The sequence below is a fragment of the Condylostylus longicornis genome, unplaced genomic scaffold, assembly GCF_029603195.1.
Source record: "Condylostylus longicornis isolate FDR11 unplaced genomic scaffold, ASM2960319v2 ptg000018l, whole genome shotgun sequence".
In the NCBI taxonomy this organism is placed as follows: domain Eukaryota; kingdom Metazoa; phylum Arthropoda; class Insecta; order Diptera; family Dolichopodidae; genus Condylostylus; species Condylostylus longicornis.
The window spans coordinates 9,765,968-9,787,823 of record NW_026577987.1 but is presented as its reverse complement, the minus strand read 5'-3'; the positions used below and the strand labels follow the sequence as shown (position 1 = coordinate 9,787,823).

At 23.5% G+C, this 21,856-nt stretch overlaps 2 protein-coding genes across 2 annotated transcripts; both read left to right on the top strand.

The window, feature by feature from the left end:
- Positions 1 to 1,754: 1,754 nt before the first annotated feature.
- LOC129606471 (alpha-amylase 1-like) lies at positions 1,755 to 4,074 on the top strand (the record flags this gene model as incomplete). Its single annotated transcript, XM_055516812.1, has 4 exons — positions 1,755 to 1,904; positions 2,311 to 2,802; positions 2,865 to 2,974; positions 3,111 to 4,074. Coding segments are annotated over 4 exons (1,635 nt in total), but the record flags the coding sequence as incomplete, so codon positions are not given.
- A 1,719-nt stretch (positions 4,075 to 5,793) lies between these two features.
- Positions 5,794 to 7,363, top strand: LOC129606470 (serine/threonine-protein kinase mos). Its single transcript, XM_055516811.1, has 4 exons — positions 5,794 to 5,965; positions 6,027 to 6,145; positions 6,213 to 6,319; positions 6,380 to 7,363. The coding sequence occupies exons 1-4, from the start codon at positions 5,794 to 5,796 to the stop codon at positions 7,257 to 7,259; spliced, it is 1,278 nt and encodes a 425-aa protein (XP_055372786.1). The 3' UTR covers positions 7,260 to 7,363.
- The last annotated feature ends 14,493 nt before the right edge of the window (positions 7,364 to 21,856 follow it).

The following is a 21,856-nucleotide window of genomic DNA, read 5'->3' as shown; positions in this document are numbered from 1 at the left end:
CCATTTTTCATTCATAAATCGCAAAGTTTTAAAAAAGAAATTAGTTTTAGTAATATTAAATGATTGGTCAAATTTAATGACATTTGATATTGCTTTTGCATTTTGTTTTGTCTTCTTTCTTTGAAAAATTTTTATTTCACATTCTCGCGTAAAGGCCTGTTTACATTTTGGAATTAAACGAGAAAAAATATACAGTTGAATACGTCAACTCTATCATAATCTTAGATTTATTACGTCATATACGTAATAAATAAACGCATTAAGAATTCATACAATCAAATTAGTTTGTGTGAAATTTGGTGATTGTACCTTGAATGGGGTTAGAAATATGTACATTCGAGAAAGAGTCTATTATTTTTACAGGCTGTTACCACAGCAAATTAGAAAATTCTTGAAATTTAAAATAATTTATGAAAAATTTGAACATTGTAGCCTAACGTACATAGGTTACGAAATCTAAATATTTTGTTTTGCAATTATACGGCAATTTTTTGAACCGCTCTTAAATACAATTGAAGTTAAGCCTAAATATAATTTGTTGTTCTAAACAACATGTGAATATTTTTTACACTTAGCTTAATATGGAATAACTATCGCTATGGCAGAGGAACATGAGATATGGGTTAAATCAAGTTAGATTTTGAGTGAGAACACCCAGTGTTCGGATTTGAGGAACTTTACTTCCGAAGCAAAGCGATATAACGCGTCCAAACGAATAAAAAATAGGAAGTGACATTTTGAGTTTTTGGATTTGCTTTTAAAGGCTATGGCGCTTCAAAGTTGGAATTTTTAAAAATCCTTTAATTTTTATATTTTATTGTTAACTCTGGCACTATGGTCATTTTAGTATATTCATTTTAAAGCTTATAAAATTCTTTTCATTAGTGTCAAAGATGATCAAATCGCTGTGTACGTGTTTAGATCTTAAATCTCTATATTTATGACTGTATTATGTAAATGAGATGCGAATGATGGTTCCAAAATTATTGAAAATTTTCAATTACTAAAGTGTATTTTAATTTATTATTTAATATTAAGACGGTACATCGTGAGGAGAATATAATTTTTCTATTACAAAATTAATTTTTTGACTTTAGTTTTCCATTTCTGTTTTCAATTAGTTTGTATTCCATTATAGTAATGATCATTGTAAACGAACCTTTATTAAATAAAAAAAAAATATTAATTAAATTTATTATTAGTGTTAGTTTTCTCTTTTCATTCAAAATTTTGTTTTTACGATATGAATTTGAAAATGCAACTAATAATGTTCAACTAACCGTTTAAATTCGAATGATTTAAATATAGTCTCAACATTACATAAAAATTGAACGGATAACATTGTTTAAAATCTAAAAAGTTAATGATTATTTAGGCCATTTAGGGTGTAAAGATTATCAGAATCGATAAATTGTCAAACAATATACAAGTATATGCAAAAAAAAGGAAATTTATTCTATCATTAAAACCATATTATTACCACATATATAAATTTTTTTTAGAAGAAATAATTTCATGAAAATTTAAGCCATCATAACAATAATTGTCATGCCCTTAATATTTGCATTATAATTTTGTGATAGAATTGTATTAGTTGGATATTCGCATCCGTTGGTGATCGTTCTCTATAATTTTAGGGAAAATATCGGCTTTTCTCCATTTTTTTTATTCGAATTTGTATTATAAAATAAATTTAAATTAAAATGTTGCTAAAATTTTCGAAATTCTTTATTTATACATCATTCGCATACTTTTGTGTATCTTTTAAATTTTGTGAATCACAGCATAATCCAAATTTTTTAGAAAATCGTCATGTTATTGTACACTTATTTGAATGGAAATTTAGTGATATTGCTAACGAATGTGAACAATATTTAGGTCCAAAAGGATATGGTGGAATACAGGTATTTAAAATATAACACTAAATATGTTATTGCTGCAGGTCAATATACAAATATGCGTATATATCAATTTCTTTATTTAACATATTAAGGATATTCTCTTCTACAATACCCCCAAGAAAAAAACAAAACAAAAAATATAATTTTATTATATAAATAACCATACAGGCAGTTAAAATTTTATTGACGAACGTGAGATGATTTTCATATAAGAAGATTGCCGTATTTAAGAAAAACATTTATACAAGCAGTGAAATGTTTTTAAAAAAAATATTCTATTTTTAATATTTTCTATATTTACTCATAATTGCAAAAAGATAAATCTGTTCCTTTCTAAAAAATTTATTTTCATTTTACCATTGGAATAAAAAAATTTCAAACATACTTTTAAACTTTAACATTATTATAGCTATCACCTGTTAATGAAAATCTCATAAAAAAAGAAATTTATGGTCGTCCATGGTGGGAAAGATATCAACCAATATCTTATTTAATACAAACACGTTCCGGTAATGAAGAAGATTTTTTAAATATGTCAAAACGATGTAACGATGCTGGCGTTCGAATATATGTTGATGTTGTATTTAATCATATGGCAGCTGGACATGGCAAACCTACAGAAGAAATGTTAGGTACAGCTGGATCAAAAGCAAATGCAACAATACGTGATTATCCCGGTGTACCTTACGTTAATGAAGAATTTCATTCTGAGTGTATTATTTCTGATTATACTGATGGTAATGATGTACGTAATTGTCAACTTGGTACGTTACCAGATTTAAATCAATCAATTGAAAGTGTTAGAATGAAAATTGTTAATTTTTTAAATCATTTAATTGATTTGGGTGCTGCTGGATTTCGTATTGATGCTGCAAAACATATGTGGCCAATGGATGTTAAGGTATAAAATATATTTTTAATAAAATTTATTTTAAATACCATCTTACTTGTGTGAATTTTAAGGCTATTTTAGAGAATGTAAAAAATTTGAATATAGAATTTAACTTTCCACCAAATTCGAGACCATTTTTCTATCAGGAAGTCATCGATTTGGGTGGAGAAGCTGTTTCTAAGTAAGATAAATTTTGCGTTTATTTTTTAACCTATTTTTTTTCCAAAAATCATTTTTTAAATTAATTGGTACATTTTTGTATAGAATTCTTTTGATGTCCACTTTTCTAAAATATTCTATATTTTTTTTTATTTAAGAACTGAATATAATAGTTTTGGTGTTGTTACTGAATTTTTATATTCAAAGGAAATTGGTGAAATTTTTAATGGTAAAAAGTCATTAAGTACTCTAATAAACTGGGGTCCGACAATAGGTTTTCTACCACATTCAGATGCATTAGTTTTTATTGATAATCATGATAATCAGAGGGGTCACGGAGCTGGTGGTGAATTGATTTTAACACATAAAAAACCTAAAAAATATATAATGGCTACTGCATTTATGTTATCACATCCATATGGTATTAAACGAATTATGAGTTCATATCAATTTAATAGTACAGATCAAGGACCGCCAGCCGATGAAAATGATAATATATTATCACCAATTTTTGATAATAAAACTGAAGAATGCTTAGCTTATGATAAAGAAAATAACGTGTCATGGATATGTGAGCATAGATGGCAATCTATTGTTAATATGGTTGAATTTTTAAAAATTGTTGAAGGACAACCTATTAGTAATTGGCAAGATAATGGACCAAATCAAATTGCTTTTTGTCGTGGTAATAAAGGATTTATTGCTTTCAATAATGATCCCTTTCTTGATTATAAAACAAAAGTAGTTGCATGTTTAAAACCTGGAGAATATTGTGATATAATTAGTGGTAAAATAATAGATGAAAATCGTAATGATCAAAATACTAATGGTGAAAATATTTTAAATGAAAATAACACTACAAGTCCCAATAATCAAAATAATAACAGTAATAATAATAATAAAGAAATCAATGAAAATAAAAAATGCTCGGGTGAAAAATTAATTATAGATGCTGATGGTTATGCAAATATTAATATACCCTTTAATGGGAAGCATGGCGTTATTGCTATACATGAAAATTCTAATATAAAAGAACTATAAAATTTAGTTTGTAAATGGTTTTTTTTTTGGATTTTTCTCATCATTATGGAAAATTGTGGTCCTTTGGAATTTTAAAAGAAAACAAAATTTTTTACGATATAATTCAGGATAATTTTCAGTCTTTATGCTTTAAAATTCATTGTAACATTGGTTTTGTAATTGGTGGTCAAGGATGCCATAAAAAAAAAAAAAGAAAAATTAATCGAAATAAATTTTTATTAATTTTTGTACTTTTCTCCAAAATAATAAATTTTTATTAATTTTTTTTACCGTAGCAAAAATAAATGAAGTTTTTCAGACACTTTTTTTAAGATTTTGTACAGTATAAAAACTTAATTGGTTTTTCAAGAGAGGCAAGTATTACTTTAAATATGAAGTAATTTTCAATATTTTTATAATGAAAATTTGCTACAATTTAAATTTGTTTCGTGATGGTATTTATCGTGATATACACATTTAATCTCACGTGGCGATTCTTCAGAGAAAAATTTTTAAAAAGCATTCATTGTGTGACAATTATATTTTAATATGGTGGAGTGAATACAACAAAATTAATTTTTTATACTTTTTAAATACAAAATTTTTTGGGAAAATACGTAAGGCTCACTTTTTATTTGTGCAAAAACTGTTAATTGCAGATGTGTCGTATAAAATTGTCTTAACTATTTTATCGAAAAGTATTCTATATAATTAGATAGACAAATTTGAGTATATTAGTCTTACCTATATAAGCGTAATTCTCGTTGTATGGCGTTATTTTGATATTCAAGTGCTTAAGACAGGAACATGTAAAGCTTTAAATCCTTCCTATACAAATTAAATATAACGCATTTAAAGTTTTTCAGTTCTAATTTTAAAAACAGAAAATTCGAAAACCCGCCTTTATAAAAGTAAATGGTTTGTTGGGATGGAATAGGAAACTATTATTTGAAATTATTCTTTCAATCTTTCACAAAATATTTTATCGAGATTTGACATGACCTGGAAGATGAACAAAATATTAGCCGGTGTTTATTTGTAAATATACTTACATAAGTACATACTTGACTTATTAAACTCTACAATTCTCTTTTCGAAAAAGAAGTTCATAAAATTGATATGTGCATTATTTATTCTTCTTAGAGTACCTGAGTTTACAAGTGTTGAAAAAAGTTTACATAACAAATTTTTATTAACATAATATTATATTCATAACAAATTTGGTATAATAAAATACATATACATATAATATAAAAATGCGTATGTATGTGAGCTGAAGTTTTCTTTCTCTTTCGTGTTCAATTGTTTCACGTCGTCTCTTTTAAATCTTAAATCAACGATCAATATTCATTGAATTCAAATAAACTTAATTATTCTGTAATTCAGTATTGGTAATTGAAATATATTTAACCTCAAAATTCACAGTATGAAAGTATTGCCTCATTATGATTTGAAAAATTAAATGCTGACAAGTTTTGGTTAAATATTTAGCAAAATCTTCATATTAGTTGTAGTGCCCACATACATTGTTTGAATAATAACTACATAATTAGGATTGAGTCAGGTTATAAAAATCGAATATATTTAGTAAGTTATAAACCTAATTCTAATTGTATTACCGAAAAATTTTTTAAAGTCACATATTTATAAAATTATAAAAACTATTAAACAACTCAAATGTAAAAAACTTGAAAATTTCTCAAAAGATCGTTAGTCAATGTATTATACATTATGGCAACACTAATTTAATATTTTGAAATTCACCATAATTCAAAAAAGTTCACCATCTATTAGAATTTTTTAGGTATATTAATTTTTAAAATGTCTTCGACTGAATCTGTTTTTGTTGATCAAATAAATTTAGTAGAGAATGATATTAATTTTGACACTCCAAATCGTAATGAAATTCTTAGAAATGGTCTCAGAAGACCCTCAGCTGAAAATCTTTTAGGAAGAGGAAGTTTTGGGACAGTTTTTAAAGGTGTTTATAAAGGTAATATTTTTTAAATGACAATAAATTTAATTACTAATTATAATATATTGGTTCGAAACAGGTAGAAAAGTTGCTGTAAAAATTATAAAAAATCAAAATAATGGTGATAAATTTCCAGCTGTTATTAACGAAATCAATATTCTTAATTGGGATCATGAAAATATAATAAAAATTTTGCATGTTAGAAAATTTTCAAAGTTACCAAAAATATGATAACTAAGGAAAAAGTTGTATACATATATTTTAGGTTGAAAGTACATTAAAACAAAGTGCTGTTATTATGGAAAGATTTCAAGGGCAATGTTTACAATTAATAATTGATCAAATTGAATTGTCAGTCCAACATAGATTAAGGTATATTTTTATAAATTTTTTAATTAAAATTTAATTAAGATTTTTTTAAATTAATTTTAGAATTGCAAAAGATATTATATGCGGTTTAAATTATTGTCATAAAAATGGTATTTTACATTTAGATATTAAACCACAAAATATTCTAGTAGCATTTGATTTAGATACAAAAAATGATATTTTAAAAAATTATTCGTGTAAAATATGCGATTTCGGTTCATCACAAATTATTTCTAAAAATAAAATAGAAATTAAATTATCAAATTTATTAGCACCAATTGGTACAATTCGTTATATGTCACCTGAAGCTTTAAAGAATGAGAATTTAACTCCTGCTTCTGATATCTATTCGTATGGTGTAACAATTTGGCAGCTTAAATCAAGAATATTACCCTATTATAATATTGATTGTAATGATACAGTAGCATATAAAGTTGTTAAAGTAAATTTACGGCCTAGTACACCAACTGAAGATATTGAAAATTGTTTTCAATTTAATAATACTCATAATGATTGTATATGTCAACAATTTTCATCAGAAATATCTAGTGACAGGAACAGAAATTCAAGTAGCATTAATAATCTTCAACCATTACGTATGTTATCTTCATCTCCTTTTCGTAGAATACAAAAGGAATATAAAAATTTAACAAGTGAAATAAAGTATAATAATAATTTTAAAGAAAAAAATAATGAATTATTAGATCTTGATGTAAATTTTTACCAGAGAAAAGCAATGAAAAAATTAAAGTTTTCAAATATAAGTGAAAATTGTGAACAAAATTTAAATTTGGAAGAAATTTTTGTTAAACGTAGAAATTCTCAGTGTGAATTGAAAGAACAGCTTTATAAGGCAATCTACACTAAATGTTGGAACAATAATCCACTATCAAGACCTTCGGGAGCCGAAATTGAAAATAATATTACGAAACTGTTAAAATAATGTTATTCTTATTAGTTTTTTCTTAATTTATAAAAGTTGTGTTACCATTCTTTAAAAAGCTTTATATTTTGTATGTTAAAAATGTTGTTGATCATTAGTGTCAATTTTTTACTACTTCGCCGATATAAGATAATTTCTTTTATTTTAAACATTCATATAACATTCTTTTTAACATAATATTGTACAATTGAAAAATTTCATCAACAATCTACAGGTCATTTTGTTAACCTGAAAATAACTAAAATTAAATACATTATTGTTTATAAGAATTTATTTGCATGAACATATTGAAAAACTGAAAAGTGTTTAGTAAGAAGTGGTCTTAATATCTTGCCTGTTCTAATCATATTATGTATAAGTAGGTTAATACAAAATTAAATGCCTTATAAAATACCTTGAATGAGTTTATATTTTTAAAATTTTAATAATTTTATAGTAAAAGTCGTAATAGACGGTAAGGTGATTGCCTAATAAAAGAAATAATTTTTCTATATGTATTCAATTAGTAATTCAAATTAACTTAAAAGTTTTATATTGCTATCCTTTTATCTTAACTTCTAACTCATTATAAAAATGGATTTTTTATTTAGTTGTAAAACGAATTTTTTTAATATTTAATTTTTCCAAGTTTCATCTAGTTGATATTCTTAAAATTCTTTAATTGAAAATTTCTTTTTTGTCATTAAATCTGCAATGGTGCATTTAATTTTTTATTTAATTGAAATAGATAGAAAATAAATTTTTAAAAATCTCTTCCAGATTTTCATTTCACATTTTACTATTCAAATTAAGGACAAAATCCTGTGAGCTTTTATGCAATTTAGTTTTCGTTTTTCTATTTTTGTTTTTATATTCAAAAATAAAAATTAGAAAAGAAAACAAAGGAAAAACAAGTCATTAACACTATCCAGAATTGTGAATGTAAATAAAATAATACACAGAATATTTATGTAATGTACAACTATGTATGCGGGTGTATGTATGTACAATTAAATATTATCACATATAAAAAAAATGTCATCGTGCTTAAACGTTTTAGACTTTTGTCAATTAAGAACACAAGTTAACAAAGAAAAAAAAAATGTAAAGTTAAGGAAAAATAGGGAGAAAGCGTTTCAAGATGAATTCAAGTGCAATGTAAAACAAAAGTTTTTTTTTTTCAGTTTTATTTCAATCGCCTTTAATAATGAATAATGAAAATTGTAAAAGCGATGAAAAATATGAGATGATATGAATATAAAATGAATGAGCAATGAAAAAGGGACTAAAAAAAAAAATAATAAAAAAGAAGTTAAAGAGAGAAATAAAATTCCATTTAAAACGACTTAAGTGATTCATTTAAGAATAAGAGAATATATTTTTCTTTTTAGGCATCACACTAATTTGCAACGCTTCCTTGTTTCAACAATGAACTCTTAAGAATTGAATAAAAATTTTATCATTACAATATACATTGTCCTTTTATAACTCTTAAACTTATATCTATGACAAGTAATATCTGATGTGAGAAAAGAATGCTGAATATATGAAAGAAGAAAGCAAAGGTATTTAGAAATTTTCTTAAAATAAAAATTTATTTGTAATTTTGAGAATTATTAATTGATTTCAAACTTTTTAAAATATCAAAATTTAAAACTACAGAGCATAGGAGAAATCAACATAATTTATCTATATTAAATATTTTCGACTGATTTTCATAATTGTGGTTAAGAGACTATTAAGATTGATAGTGCAGTTAGATATAATATTTAGGGATCTTGCAAAGTAGTAATTAATTCTAAAATATTTAAAATTTTTTTCTACTTTCAATAAAAATTTTCAATAAAAATTTAAGTCAGATATTTTATAGTATCAGTCATTGTAATATATTTGAGCTTGGGTATAAGGTGTACTTGGGGAATATGAAAAAAGTAGAATTTGAGTTTTATTCTCCGATTTGATGTCAATTAATTTAATGATTTAGTCAATAAATCATTTTCAAATGACAGCATTTGTGTTATAATTGTGCGATTGTGACGGTTTTGTTATTTGAAATTTGAATATTTTTTTCAAAATTATATTGTAAGTTCTTCTAGTAAATTAAATCTGTAAGTTCAATTTCTTTTTCAGGTTGGTTTGTGCCAGTTAAACCATTCAAATGTTTCAGCTGCGTTTATTTAAATACTTTTAAATTTGATACATTTGAGTTAGCCAATTCAACATTGTCTTTCCCTATTTTCTAAACATTTTTGATTGTTTTCTTTATAAATTTTTTAATTTTTATTTTATGTCTATCCCGCAAGACGCTCTTTTTTCAGTCATGACGTTTTACTTATTCTTCCTCTATTTCGATTTTTTTTCTCATTTCCCATTAAATTTTTTTTTGCTTTCTATCAACTTATGACAATTTTTTTTTTATTTTTGTAAATTGTGTGTATATGATAAAAGGCATATAATAATAAAAAGAATTTAATAAATGAGTAAGTAGCTAAGTACCTTAGTATGTAGGTTTGTATATTAAGAAAAATGATGAAAAGTAATATGTATAGAGCTACGGGATAAAAAAAAGAGTGTTGTCTTAATTAAAAAGTTCTAAACGGTCGGCTAAAAATGTTATAGAATATTATAGTTGTTTTGAACTGTTATTCAATTTACTTTTATATGAATATTATACACCAATCTGTGAGGGTTCATACATACATGTATGTACGTAATGGAATATAAAAAAGTTATTATTGAACGCCAAAATAATTATCATTTGCGGCTTATTTGGTGCTATAAAAGAATATAAAGGTGGGAAAAATCGAAAATAATTTCTGTTATAACAAAAAATGAAAAGAAAAATTAGTGAATCTTTGGTGTTGAAATATGGGTTATGTCTCTGCACATACGTAACCTATAATGTATGAGTATTTATGTATTTTGCTTAAATTATTTTTTATAATTTTCTTAAATTACAAATAGATTCACAAGGTAGAATATGAGTAAAAATTGGAATTTAAGTAGTAAGTTTCCTTCAATTGAAAGGAAATTGTAAAGGTGAGGCTATGAGTCTTGTAAAACTTTTTAGACACTTGAATCCTTCAACAAATCAGCAATATTATTCTTTACAAAATAAACTATTCATAAAACTCATATTGTTATTTTCCAACTTTGTAAATTTTGGTTCATTGCAACCAAATCATATACGGTATTCTCTAGTCTATCCGGGCTTGAAGGCTCGCTCGGTATTAGTTTAATTGCCATTTAAATAAATTAAGTAAATTTAGTTTTAATTTTTAATAAAGATTGAAAATATTAAATTTTATGAGATTTTTTTTTAAATTTTATGACCATTATTCCGTAAAACATCGCATGTAAGTTTATAACTTTTTGGAACATGTCAGTATTTTGTGTAATTTTTTTTATTTTAAACTCAATGTATTTAATTCGTTAATATTTACGCCTCCATTATTTTTTAATCAATATATTTGAATTACAAGTTTGGATCCCAAAACCATCTTAATCTTTAAATTTTTTTCTTTTAATTACTTTTACATATTTGGGTTTTATAGCTATAAATGTGATGAAATTTATCTAAAAATTCTATTTCAAATTTGATCTTTCTACCCGATATTTACTTTTATCTAAAATTATACTTTTTTTATTTGCGAAAATTTTGTAATTATTATACCGCTAATATTTGGGTCATTTCTCGAGAATTCCTACCTACGTATAAAAGAAAAGGGCAATATAATCAGATTTTTATTATTTAAGAACTTTCTGCGTTTTTATTTTATTTTTAAGATTGAAATATAAAAATGAAAACCATTAAGGACTTAAATATAAGTGGGAGATGAAAAAGTGTTAGGAAATTATTACAATTTTCAATATTAAGACGTTAAAGATATTATATCAAGAATATAATTGTGAAAGAAACTCACATTTTTATATTTTTATAATAAAGAAGAATAAAAAGAAAATTGTAAAATGAGTATTTCCAGAATTAACTGCCAACTAACAGTGCTCAGTTTATAGATTTTATAAATAATTTCCAAAAATTTGAAAAATTATAATGGTGTAGCAACAAAAAATTTTGATAGATTGTTTTTTTGCTATATTCAACAGTGTTGAAGTTAGTCTTGCTTAATTTCTGTCCGGAATCAAAAAATTTTTTGTTTGCATTATGCCATAAATACTGGATTAAATACAATTTTTCTAAATATCGAATTTAAAAGACATATCAAAAGAGTAGCAGCAAAGATTATGCATTCTTTATGGAATCTTAGGTAGCAGTAAGAAATATCAAATGTAAACATAACAGTGCAATATAACAAAATTGATGTATATGTAAAGCCTTTTTCAGAGCCAATATTATGAACTTAAATGATATTCAGAGGCGAATTGTGAATGCGATGGTAATATTAGGAAAAAGTACAGGACAATTTTTGTTTCTGTTGTACTATCCCAATTTGAGTATTAATAAAAAACTACACACTACCTATAATATATAAATAAAATTGATGTTTAGTGTGGAAAGTTATACTCGTTATACACGTATTGAAATTTTTTGGGAATTTAATTAGGTAATAATAAAAATGAAAATTAAGAAATTAAAATGAATTTTAAGTAATTTGCATGCCTCAAAATGGGATTTAAAAATTTTATGAACACTATAAAATGAAAGGATTCTAGTGTGCTGAAAGAATGTTATGAAAAAGAATAATATTAGAAATTCGAAAGCCTATCATGGTTTATTTTATTTCTTTCTATTAAAATATTTTGAAGTTTAAGAGAACGAAACTAGGCCTTTTTGTTTCATTAAAAATTTTGGGCGAAATTTGTTCTTTTTGTTAAAATTGTAATTAATTTTAAATAATTAACAATTATTACATTAATAGGAATTTTGTTTTATTTAATAAGAATTTTTTAAATTTTGTTAGATTAAGATTTTGTCTCTTCTCGAACTTTGTAAAAACTGTGCTCTAGCTAAAAAATATGCAAATTATGGTTTATTGCATTAAGATTTTTTATTTTCGTGTTTAAACGAGTTTTATTTCATTTCGTTTTATAAACATTTAATTTTAGTTTTCATTTAACAGTAATTCAACATTTTAAAATTTTCATTATACAAAATTCTATACTTAAAAATTTTATCAATATATTTATTTTTTGATAAAATTTAAAAAATATCCTTGAATATTTTTTTCCGCAAAATAATCATGATATTTTAAGTATAAAATCAAAAACCCATTTATTCAAAACATTTAACTTTGCTGTATAATGTTATTTTCTTGTTTTTAAATACCGGAAAATCACATTTTGATTTATAAAATTTTTTAAAAAAATCCAACATTATTAAATTATGTACGAATACTTGTAACGATGCGCGATTCTTTAGTTTGTAAAATAATTGCATCGAAATGTTCTTTAACCTTGACATTTTTTTCTTCGAAATTATAAAAGATAAATAAACAAAATAATAGAAAAATAATGAAATATTTAAAAAATGAAAGAGAAAAATCAGAAAAAAAATTAAAATCAACCAGAAAAGGCTGAATTTCTAAAGCAAAATCTGTAAAGTAATTTACTGTTGAAAATCTGTATTCAATTCAAAGTCAAACAATTAATGCTCTAGTAATAAAATAAAATAAACAATTTAACATTAAAGTTAACATAACTTTCTGTTATATGATATTTTACAGAAATTTTATAACATTGGAAATCTGTAAAATTCCAAATTTTAAAGCGCATGTTTATGCAGAAAAGAGGAGTGATAAAAAATCATTGTATTTAAATTCAAACAAGTTCCAGTTTACCGTTATACTATAATTTATATTTGAAAAAAATTTTCATAAGTAAAATTGATTTGACTTTTTGCAAGAAAAAAAAAAATTATTTATTGAGATTTAACTCCTTTTTAATTTTTTTATATATGTACATGACATGTTTAATTTTTTTTTGCTATTATTGTTTACAATAACCATTATTTTGAAGAATACAAATATTTTCTCATATCTTTTCTCAAATATTAAGCTAGTTATAACTTAAACTTATTTAATAATACAATTTTGAATGCTACATTAAGTGTTATAGATTAACTATAACACTTCATTTAGCATAGCATAAATATAAAAGAATTGTTATAAATTAACTTAATATTTATATCACTTTTTATATTTCGTAATAAAATTTAAAAAAAAAATAAATGTTAGCATTAGAACTTGCAACGTCACTATTTCATTTATGATGCCATTTTCGATAATTATTTTATTTACTGAAACAATGCATTATATTAAAAAGTATTTAATATAATTAAAATGAAAAAAAAAATTTAAATATTCTATATGATTTTATACAAAAGTGAGCATAATTATATTTTATATTATACACTGAAAAATAAAATTATACAACTTAAAAACGGCAACACTTAATTTTCTCTTTACAGAATTCCCATATTAACAGGCTATACAGAAATAATAATAATATGAAGAATAATATCAGGTTCAGGGAAAGTGAATATTTTAAAATAATAATAAATAAAAAGAAAAAAAAAAAACAAATACCGTTAGTATTCTAGGTACGAGTATAACAAAAGTACTTGATATTAAAAAGATAAGGAAAGTTTTTAATAAATTTGAATCAGTCGTATATGTGATGCGAAGCCGGTAACATCGTTGTTCCGTATAGAAAAATAAAAACACAATTAAAAAAATTTTTTTTTTTTGAATAATATATTAAAATTAATTGTAAAATAGCGGTTAAAATTGTAATAGCTTGTTACTTTTTTAAACTGCATAAAAATGAAAAGTGTTATAAGCAAAATTACTGAAGTTTGAAATTTAATTTTAAAATAAATTGCCAAATTATTAAATGGGAATTTTTTTGATTTTTTTTAATAATTTTTTATAAAAATAACATAAATGCAATTTAACTGTAAAAAATTATGTGTTGAAAATTAAATTATAAAAGAGCGAGTAAATGTATGCAAGTGCACACTTATTTTAAGTAATCAGCATAATAAAAGTAATAAAATAATTATTTTAAATTAAAATGCGTACAATATGGATGAAAAATAATCATAATAATAATATTAAACTCAAAATATAATAATATTATATTAAAACTATTTAAAAATAAGTAATATTAAAAAAATGTAAATATTTAGCAGGTACATATGTGTATACATAGATAGATGTATGAACATATGCTAGATTATAACACAAAATTCGATCAAAAATAGCAAAAATAAAAATAAATCAGAATTTATAAGGATTAAATAGAAAATCACTTCGTGACTTGGCAAATTAAGGAGGTTTCCTCTTCTATACTACTTTATTTTGCGTTACAACCTTCTTATCGAGGGGAGGAACAAAAAAAAAAGTTAAGAATTTTTTGTTTTGTTTCTTTTTGTTCTATTCCGCTTTTATTTTTCACTTACTTACCGAGTTTTCTATAATTTATTTTGGGAAAAATTTTGCTTTTTATAAGAAGAAAAAAAAAAATGTGAAATTATTTTTAATATTTAATAGTGTTGATTATAAGGTTTTGATTGTGATAATTTTGTATAATTGAATATAAGAAAATGTAATAAGGGTTTTCTTGAATATTTTTATGTAAATTGATTTTAGCAAAAAAAAAATTAGTTAATTTTTTTTTTATTTCGTTTTATAAAATTACATTAAGTTAGAAATAAAATGAGGGAAAAAATGGTGTGATAAAAAATTTAGCAACAATTTAAAAATTAATTACTTTTTATAAATTTAATAAAAATATAAAAATATATCATAGATAAAAAGGGAATTAAGAATTGTGTAATGAAAATTTAAATAAAAAAAAGTAACTAATTATAAAAATTAATTGATAAATTAAAAATATTAAATCAAAAGTGTCAGTTATCATCAAATTATAAAATCAAAAGTGAAATGAAAATTATTGACAAATTATTTTAAAAGGTGAGAATTTTTAAAATTTATATAATGACACCACATTACACACACGATTGTGCAAAGGGAAACTTTTCTTAAAATCTAGTCAAATTGATCCTTGAATGCGCTTGACATTCATGAATAAAATCCAACCAAATTTTATTATTATTCAAATATTCGAATAACAAAAACATATTCGAATTAAGCTATAAAGATAACATTAAATTTTTAAATAGCTCTCCTGGAAAATTTATTTTTAATAACTTTGTACAAGAGTGTTTAATATGGTGTCCGAAATTAAAATATTTGTTTTACTAATTTCAAAATTTTATTTATTTAAAAATTTCAATTTACAGGTACCATAAAATATCTTTTATAATAGAAATATTAAATATTCTTTTTAGTACAATTATTAATTTTATTTTGTTTTTCCGTACATTTAAATTAATAATACAGAATTTGTACGATAAAATTGTATTGCTTGATATTATTTTAAAGGTTAACGACTTATAATTAAATATTTTGTATAATTTACATAATTCACATTTCAGCAAACAATTTTATTTAAGTACAAGTTACGTTTGACAACAAATACGAATGCCACTTAAATAAAATCTCGTATTTAGTGGCATTCGTATTTCCGTCAATACGCTTGACAGGAAATACGAATGCGTCATACATTAAATATCATATTTAAAGATATAAATTAATTAAAATTTGTACTAGTATACATATATTGAACATTGTATGTTCTTTGAAAAAATATTTTAAAATTAAATGTAAATGGCTCTTACCTATAATACTCGTATGTTTGCATTAAAACAATAATCTGTTTTGCACCATACCCCCAAATTTATGCATTAATATAAATAAAAATTTAGATTATATATATATAGCTATGTATAACATTTAATATATTATATACATATGTATATATAGGTAAAACATAATAATATTAAAAAAAGAAAATATCATAATTAATTTTCAATAACCTACACAAAGGTATAGACATAATCATAATATCAAAGAACGAGAAATAAATGGGTAATTTATTTGATTGCTTAGTTAAAGCAATTAGAATAAAAATCCTATTGAAATTATTTATGTCAAGGATAATTGTTAAAATACTTAATAATAATTTTTTTTTGTTTTCTATGTTTAAGACATTATAATTTATTTATTGGATATTAAGGTACAAGTATTTTTATTATATTGTACTGTATTACAGGAGAAAAGCGCATAATATTCGTATAACATTTTATGAACCATATACAATTTTAAATATTCTCTAAACCAGAAGGGATTCATGATTTTCAAAAAAAATTTATTTAAAAAATACTCATTTTGTCCATATTTCAATTACAGGTGTCGTATATTTTATAGATTTAATTGACGTAAGAGTTAAAATTAACTCTATAACAATTAAGTTATCTGAAGTTTGATTACAAAACTTATTTTAAATAATCATCTAAACCTATAGTTCAACATGATCCTATGAGTTTTGCAAAACGTATAGAATTCGAGAATTAGAATTTCAAAATTATTACCTACATTTTTTAATTTTTTAATTTAGCAACGTAGAACAATATAATTGAATATTAATAAAATATTTTAAACTACATTGGACCTACATAAAATATTTAAACAAGAGCAAAATGTCTATCCTAAAAAGTCTGTTTTTTGTATAAGAGCAATTCATTTTTCGTGTTTTTTTTTTTAAATTTCCAAAACTTAAGTGTCTGTAAAACTTCTATTATTCTGGTTTACACATTTATGAAATTTTTAACGAAAAAACTAGTTTCATTAATTAAAAAAATCTAAAATGAAAATTGATTTACTCGCCGTATTTATGCGTTTAATTGCTATCTACACATAAATTCCTCGAGGAAAGTGATGCCGCTGAAACATACTTCTCTTCCCTCTGCAACAGCAGTTCAGAAGCAACTATGCACCTGAACCAATTGGTTTTCACGACCTTATAGCTTTAGCACATCCAGTTTAAGCGTAATATTATTTTCCTTACTGCAGGGATTCTTTCAGCAAGTTAATTTTCATAATTATTTGATTTTATTTAACTTAACTTTTGAACCAATGCTCGTTTAAACTAATGATGGATATACAGAAATTTAAACAAAAAAAAGAGTGAATAACAGCCGAAGTTAATCTTCGTGTACACCAAATTTGAACTGTTAATTGCAACTTTCGACCAAATATTCCTTCATTGTGTTCTTAATTGTTTTGATTATCGAAATAATTCTATCAAATTATATTTTCTACTTAAATTATATTTTCGGATTTCAATACAATTGAGTATTTATACGAATTATTTTTGAAAAATTCCTTATTATCTGCTTACATACATATATATTATGTATGTATATTATTTTATTAATATTACGAGTACGTGTCAAATATTCTTATTTAGTTTGTGTAGCACGGAAACATACCTAAAATTTTTGTCATCTAAATTTATATGCCTGAAATTTTCATAATTTATTATTTTGCAAAATTTACAATGATTCTTATTTTAATATATGTACGGCATTTCTTTGTCGTGCTTTAACCATGTTACCATAAAAACAAACCATTTATCTAAATTCGAAATATATATATGTGTATATATCTATATGTAGTATGTATCTGTAAATTTATTAATAATCATATTTCATTTTGCATATTCTTTAAAACAAATAACATTTATACACCCATAAACATTTTATTATTAATATGCAAATATGCATAAATTTTGTATCAATTTTATGAACTTATTGATGAATTCTTATATAAATGAATATTAAACACGACCTTCCCTCTTTCTAAAATATGAATGCATTGCTACTGCTAAGTCTTCTGTACAAATATATTTGAAAATAATGATACACAACATAGTTATATTTTCATTTGTTAAGGGAAAAATTTATGTATATTTTGAAATTTGTTACAACCTTCACTGTAACTATATTCATTGCCTTGCAATACGTTGAAAATATTAAAAGAAATGAACCGGTACGAATAAATTATTATTAAAAAAGTTGATATAAAATTTTAATATTTGTTTTTTTTTTTATTACAATTGATTTTTACTACAAGTGCATAAATTTTTTCATGGTTTTTGGCATTTGTACTTATTTAAAATTTGTGTATATTTGGTTGTTGAAGTAACAAAAAAAAAACAATAACCGAATTATATCAGTATACGTATACTTGTAGTTAAAACTTGACATTTTGCAAGGACATTAATATTTTTTTTAACAATTATCATCGAAAAAAATAATATTAAAAATATTCCAAAAGGATATTTGTTGTATACAAATAGTGTTTTTGAATTGTATAATTTGTCCGTATATTTTTTATGTTGTTTAAAAAATTCATAAATAAATTACGATTTTATATATATCCATCCCGTATTCCATAAGTTTATTGGATGACGATGTTTTATTCGAAGATCACGCTCATTTTTAGTAAGAAAAAGTAAATATAATTGAAATTCAATTTGAAATCGTTAATTTTATGTGGAAAGAGTATTTAACACGATGGGGTAAAGAAAATATGTAAGAAAATATTAAAGCAAATTCGGAACTGATACTAAGCGGTGTCCTAGCACAATATTAGAGAATTGAGGCATATTTAGCTCTCATCATAATGGTCTTTAGTCTTTATTATATGAATAAAGTTTTTGTATCAAAGACAAAGAAAAAGAAGATTTCTGGTATGCCGAAAAGACAACTGAACTATATTTATACACTTTCAGTGAATATAAATCTTGTCAACACAGAATCGGTTACCTTCATAGTTTAATTTTTATGAGTAAGATGTTGTCATTCGAAAGGTTACAACCGATATAGAGATTTTCACATATAAGTAATAAAGAGACCAAAGCCAAATATGTTCAATTTATTTTTCGTGAGATTAAGTCACATTAAGTTTAACTTGGGGCTAAGTACAGTTTTTTTTCATGGAAAAGTGCTTTTCAACAACTCTTTCTTTTAATACTTTTATTTTTTCATATTTTTGTAGCCATGAGAAATAAATCCTTACTTTTTTTAAATGCAATCTATTATAATTTCATGATAAATTGTAATAAACGAATAATAAATTTAGAAAATTTTAATAAATAAAAAAATTTTAAAAAATATTTCAATTTTGTTAAAATAATAATTTTTTTATGAAAAAGTTATTTAAAACTATAAATATTTTTTTCATTTTTTCAATAATTGTGAATTAAATTTTGTAAGCGTGAGGTTTCAGAAATTAAAATATTTAAATAGGTACAATCAAAAAGAGAAAGTCAATGAGGAACAGGAAAAATTTATGAATTAACAAAAGGATAAAAGAATATTGAATTACAAATTGTGGAAACAAAAAATTAATAAAAATGCTAAACACAAAATACAAACTTTTATTATCGACCGCTTTGCAATAAGGGAGGTGATGTGATGGCGCCAAATTTGGGTTTCGATTTTTCAATGCGAACACAATTCTTCATGGTAGGGAAGCATAAATAAACTTTATTTAGCAAGTCTGTCTGCCTTTCGGTTTGTCGGTCTGTTTGCCTGTCGGTCTACGTGTGTACACATCGACTGAATCGATTTTGGTAAAAATTGTATGTAATTGTACTTTAGCTATGACACGGATGGAGCAACTTTTTGGATATGTTAACTTTCCGCAGCTGCGGTTCTTTACTACAGGTCGATTTTATATTTTTGATCATTTAAAAAAAAAAATTAACATATTGACTTAAAATTTAATATTTGAATTCAGAGCATTGAAATAAAGAACTTGTAAATTTTTGAGAACACTACGTCTCTAAAATTGGACTCTCACTTGGGGGCGATTTACATTTTTTATTATATCTAAAGAATAAATTAACCGAATATGTTGAAATTCAATTAACTCAATCAATTGAGTTATGACGAACTTTTCAGGAAACATAAAGTGAAAAACTACTAAAGTAGACAAATACACCTTGTAAACGGTTATGTGCTGGACACAATATATTTTTTATGTATGTATATAAAGTCGTTGCTACATATATAAGAAAATTTGGAAATAACAATTTAGAAAAAAGAATTCATGATATTGGAGGAAAGGTACTATAATTTATAGCCTTAGAGTTTAGTTAACGAGTTGCAAAAAAAATTCCGGGAAATAAATTTTTGGCCATTTGCAAAGATGTTGCCATGTTTTTTGAAAATTTTACATCAAAGTTTTTTTATCCCTTTATTTTTTAGTTCTTATTAAATTTCGTATTTTTGTTAACCCATTAGGGTCTATAGTAGAAAAATTTGTTTTGAAATATTGTTGATTAAGATAATTTTTTGGACAAATCTTATAAGATCCAAAGAAAAAGATTACTTATTTATATTTCAATTCCTAATCCGGATCCGAAAATTCTCTTCTCTTTGTTTTCACTTCTCACTTTCCAATTGAATGAAACAATACTAATATCATACTTTCGTCATAAATTTTAATTAAAGAATAAATTTTAAATTTCAATTTGTATGTAAAAATTATTCGTTGTATTCATTAAAAAAGCAAAACTTTTAAAGAATCAGAATAATTGGGCGCAATTAAATTAAGTTCATTTGAATATTAAGTTTTTATTGATATTTTGTTATTTCATAAAATTTTTATTTTTTAAATTTTATTTTTTATATAAAAGCAAAAATCAGAACATAAAAAAAAATAATTTTAATCCCATTTTATGATTACGGCCTCGTTAAAAGAATGAAGAGTAAAATAATAAAATTTTCTATAAAGAACACTAATCACTACCAACAGTAATCGAAATTTTAGTAACTTAGTTTTAGTTAAAATATTTAGTTGCAAATAATGAAATGTTTAATAAGAGATGCGATACAGAATTGACAGCATTTATTTCAATGGACAACTTTCATAGTTGCATGTAAAATTAATTATTAAAATATTAGAATGATAAACTCTATACAAAAATTCTAAATCTTAAGTACACTAGTTTCACAGAATTCTTATATTAACCAACATCGTTTTTTGTAAAAGACTTCAAAACTCATCAAATAATATAAAACGAGTTTATATTTTATTAATCTCATCTCTGATATTTAGTTCCAATTTGATCATGTATGATTCAACCAAAGATAGTATATAAGCAAAGAGATTTAAACTAATATGCCTTATTCGAATCGAAAAATGTTCTTATCTGCTACAAATTAGGTGCAATATTTTATGTCTATTAATACGGCTGTTTATGTTATTTTTGATTCAATAAATTTCTCGTGCCATCTAACAATTTCCAAAGATTTATTATTGGCTTCTTAATATTATTTATAAATAATATATGTATATGTATATTCAACTTCAATATATACTATGGTATTTTATGAATAATTATAGCTGGTCTATTTTTATATATTTATTTTTTTAAAGTGTCGTTATAATTAATATAATCTGTAGCGGACGTACTTAATTTTCTAAAAGATTTAGTTCATGTTTTTAAAGTTTTATTTAAGATTATAAAGTTACGAAAAACGTGCTAGGAAATTATTATTTGAATTAAAATAAAAGCTAAAAACAAAAAAGAAAATATTAATAATTTGTAAAAGCAATCAAATGGTTCCGGGAAACCTATTATCCTTGTATTTATCATTTCATTTAAATTTTTGTTTTTATATTTTTTTTTATTATTAATTAAAGTGAAATTTATTCTTCTAAAAATGCTTTAAGAAACACCAA